This window comes from Echinops telfairi, unplaced genomic scaffold (genome assembly GCF_000313985.2).
Source record: "Echinops telfairi isolate 266 unplaced genomic scaffold, ASM31398v2 ScPeMD7_5868;HRSCAF=6743_1, whole genome shotgun sequence".
Taxonomy (NCBI): domain Eukaryota; kingdom Metazoa; phylum Chordata; class Mammalia; order Afrosoricida; family Tenrecidae; genus Echinops; species Echinops telfairi.
In genome coordinates this window covers 4136224-4139798 of record NW_022109768.1, presented here as the reverse complement: position 1 = coordinate 4139798, position 3575 = coordinate 4136224, and the positions used below count along the sequence as shown (strand labels likewise).

General features: G+C 46.2%; 1 protein-coding gene across 1 annotated transcript in view; it reads right to left on the bottom strand.

The window, feature by feature from the left end:
* Positions 1-2250, bottom strand: part of LOC101662461 (60S ribosomal protein L29-like) — a 3871-nt gene extending 1621 nt beyond the window's left edge. Inside the window, exons 1-2 of the mRNA XM_045295802.1 lie at positions 2136-2250; positions 8-459 (exon numbers count right to left, since the gene is read on the bottom strand). Coding sequence (XP_045151737.1) covers positions 8-459; positions 2136-2250 — 567 coding nt within the window. The remainder of the gene's footprint in view (positions 1-7; positions 460-2135) is intronic.
* Between the last annotated feature and the right edge of the window lie 1325 nt (positions 2251-3575).

The following is a 3575-nucleotide window of genomic DNA, read 5'->3' as shown; positions in this document are numbered from 1 at the left end:
TGGGAGCTTTTGCTGGAGTCGTGGCCTTGGCTGGAGCGTCAGCCTTGCTTTGTGCCTTGGCCTTGGGCCGGCAGAGCCTCAGACCCTTGGCAATACGTGCCCAAGCCCGCTTGCCAAGCTTGGGGTGGGCGATGTAGGCCAGTCGGCTGAGCTTGCGGTTGACGCCCATTGGGATCTTGACCTTGACCTCTGTGGGCTTCACAAGATCCTCGATGGGCTTCACAAGATCCTCGATGGCCTCCGTGCGAGCAGCCGCAGCCTTGGCATTGTTGGCCTGCATTTTCTTCGGGCCCTTCTTGTGCTTCTTGGCAAAGCGCATGTTCCTCAGGAACTTGGGGTCCATCCCCTTCAGAGATTGGTTTTGTTGGGACAGGGGTTTTTTGATGCCGTTTCTGTGCCATTTCCGAAATTGGTTGTGCGTGGTGTGGTTCTTGGACTTGGCCACGTCTGCACCGATGCCTCAGCTCCCGGAGCGCCAGGCACCAGAAGATAGAGAGCGCTGCCTAAAGTTTTAAGCAGGTCATAGTAAATTATTTTCCTTGGGGAATATATATGTTTTAAAATACTGTATATACTGATTATAGCTAGACTCTAGGCTCTACCAGAAAGACATGGGTCCCTGGATGGCACAGATGGTTTATATTGACAACTCATCTAAGACTTGGAAGTTCAAATGCACCAAAAGGTAGATCTGGCAATTTGCTTCCATAAGGGTTACAGCTGAGAGCATTCTATGGTGAACATGGGTCATCATGAATCATTATAGATTCTTGGGCAAAGAGAAAGGGCTCTGTGAAAAAGGCACACTATGTGCTGTTTTGGTCACCCTAGATCTCCAGCTGTATAATTCTTAGCTAAAAGGAGCCACATAATAAAAATTTGCTCAATATTCATTTCCAAAATTCAAATGCCGCAAAGTATTTAATAGCCACAATGCTAATTCTCTGAAGGAGTCACAAACAAATTCTAAGTTAATGTTGGGTATTACTTGAGACACCAAATCATTTGCAGAAGAATTGTCAGTTAAAAATGTAGAAAAGCGCCAGAATTAGAAAAAGAAATAGCCATTTTGCAGCCCCCAACTACATAATCAATACACACATGAGCACTAATGGATGCTAAAAGCATTGGCTGAAAGGCTGAAGGAAAAATAAAATAGTACCATACTATAGCTACTTGATTCAGAACTAGAGTGTGTGGCAGGATTTATCTTACCGTGTTCAATCTGTAAGCGAGCACTGGTGGCATAGTGGCATAGGGGTTAGGTGCTGGGGTGCTAACACCCAGGTCAGTCGTTCAAGACCACAGCTACTCTGAGGAAGAAGGATGACGCTCTCTGCTCCTGTGAGGTTTTATGTTCTCAGCACCCCCAGGGGCAGTTCTACTCCACCCTGTAGGGTGGCTCTGAGTTTGAATGCCCTTGATGACAATGAGGGTCTTTTTCATTCGCTCTGTGTGCGGGACAAATAATCCACGAAGGCGAACGGTATGAAGAAGACTTTGCCATCAGGATGGGAGGAAGGCACATCAGAAACCTCTGAGGTGCAGATAACCACCTTGCGCGCTAACGACAAGTGACAGAAAGCCTTTACTGTGAGGATCAGTGTGAATTACACCTGAATATCAAGAAAGGAAAAGTTCTCACAACTGTACCAATAAACAGCATGATAACTGCAGAGGAAATCGATGCTGTCAATGATTCCATTGCACTTGATGATTAATCAACATTCGTAGGAGCAGCAGTTGAGAAATCAAGGGACATAGTGCATTAGGCAAGGCTGTTGGGGTAGACCTCTTTGAAATTTAAAAGCAAAGGATAGCACTTTGATAACTAAGGTGCACCCGACCCAAGTCAAGGTCTTCTCACTGGCCTCATACAAAAGCTGGACAATAAAACAGGAAAACAGAAGGAGAGATTTCAAACTCTGGTGTTGGCAAAGAATATCGACTAGGCCATAGACTGCTGGAGGAACTAGCAGACCAGTCCTAGCAGAAATTCAATCAAAGACACCCACGCTTTGGCTCGCTTACTTGGGACGGGTCGCAAGGAAAGGGCAATCACTAGGAGAGGACATCAGTAGACCCTCGGTGACAATGAGGGAAACGCTCCCCCGCAGCAGAGACGATGTACTTGCGTATCCCATCCCGAACTTGGCGCCGGCTCGGGCAGCGTTTTGTCCTGATATCCAGAAGGTCAGTGTGAGTCAGAGTTGACTCAGCCACAGCTGACCACCAAAACAACAACATCATGTTACCTGCATGTTACTCAATTGGAAGGGAGAAAACAGCAAGCAAAACAAAGCCGTTGTCATTGAGTCGAGTGTGACTCATGGCAACCCGTGTACTTCAGGATCTTTCCCAAGTAGATAGCCTGACCACTGCTTTGAGGGGCCTCTGGGCGGAATCAAATGGTCAGCTTTTCCGTTAGTGGCCCAGTGCTTAACCCGGTGCGGCACTTACAGACTCTTGAAAACCAAACTGCAAACTCATTGCCATGCAGACTCCTGGGTCCATTCTGATTCATGGCACCCCATAGGGCGGGGTAGAACTATCCCTCTGGATTTCTGAGACTAACTCTTGATGGAGTAAAAATCCCCTTCTTTCTCCCCAGGAGCTCCTGATGGTTTCGAAGTGCTCTCCTTGCTGACCACAGCCCAAGGTGTAACCACAATGCCACCAGGGCAGAGACTCCTGAAAGAAGGAGAAAAATAGTACTACTGTATTGACAAATGATTTTTTTCTTGCCAGCATCTTACTGAAGTAATCAAATAGCATGTGGCTCTAGAGATAATGCAAAATCACTTATAGGATATTGATAAACAGACTTTACCTGAATCTAGGCAAGCCTTTTGCTAAAGTTCCCAGTGCATAGAAAATAAAAGGAATTAAGGAACAAGTTAGTAGCAGTATGGAGAATAAAGATAACTGATTCTTTCAAAAAGTTAGCCACAAAGATAAACAACATTAGGAGTACTGTTGTAAAATAAAAGACTTTAGATCCTGGTGAGATATAGCCAATTAATATGGCCCTTCTAGCCACAATTCCTTATGAGATGTATCCTGGTTCGAGACTCTATGCCAGTGACTGTGATTTCATTTTGGAGGGCACTCCCTACTGGAGGGCATTTGAGGGCATCCCAATGGCCAGGTTAGCGTGGGATGAAGACCTGACTGTAGTAAAGGATGTCAACCAAGTCTCCTTTGTTTCCTTGGGGGCTCTTTAAGACCACTGTATTAGAAGGTGTGACTTAAGACACACATGATCCTTCATTTTCCTGGGGGAGATGGTCAGCTAAAAGACAAATCACACCTCCAGCAAAGTCTACTCAGTATCTAAGAGTCATCTGGAACAGAGACCGTGGAAGAGTACATCCAAGATCTCTTACCTGAAGGGGTGGAGGCCACGGAGACAACGTGTACTATAGACTGTGGCATGGAGACTTGGAGGAGCAGCACAGTCTCAGGGTTACCTTTTCCTCGTCTGTCCTGAAACGATGGGGCTGTAAGAAAGAGAAACAGGCAGGTGGGCTTCCTGGTTTACAGAGGCGAAAAAACAAGGGACTATGAGGACTGGG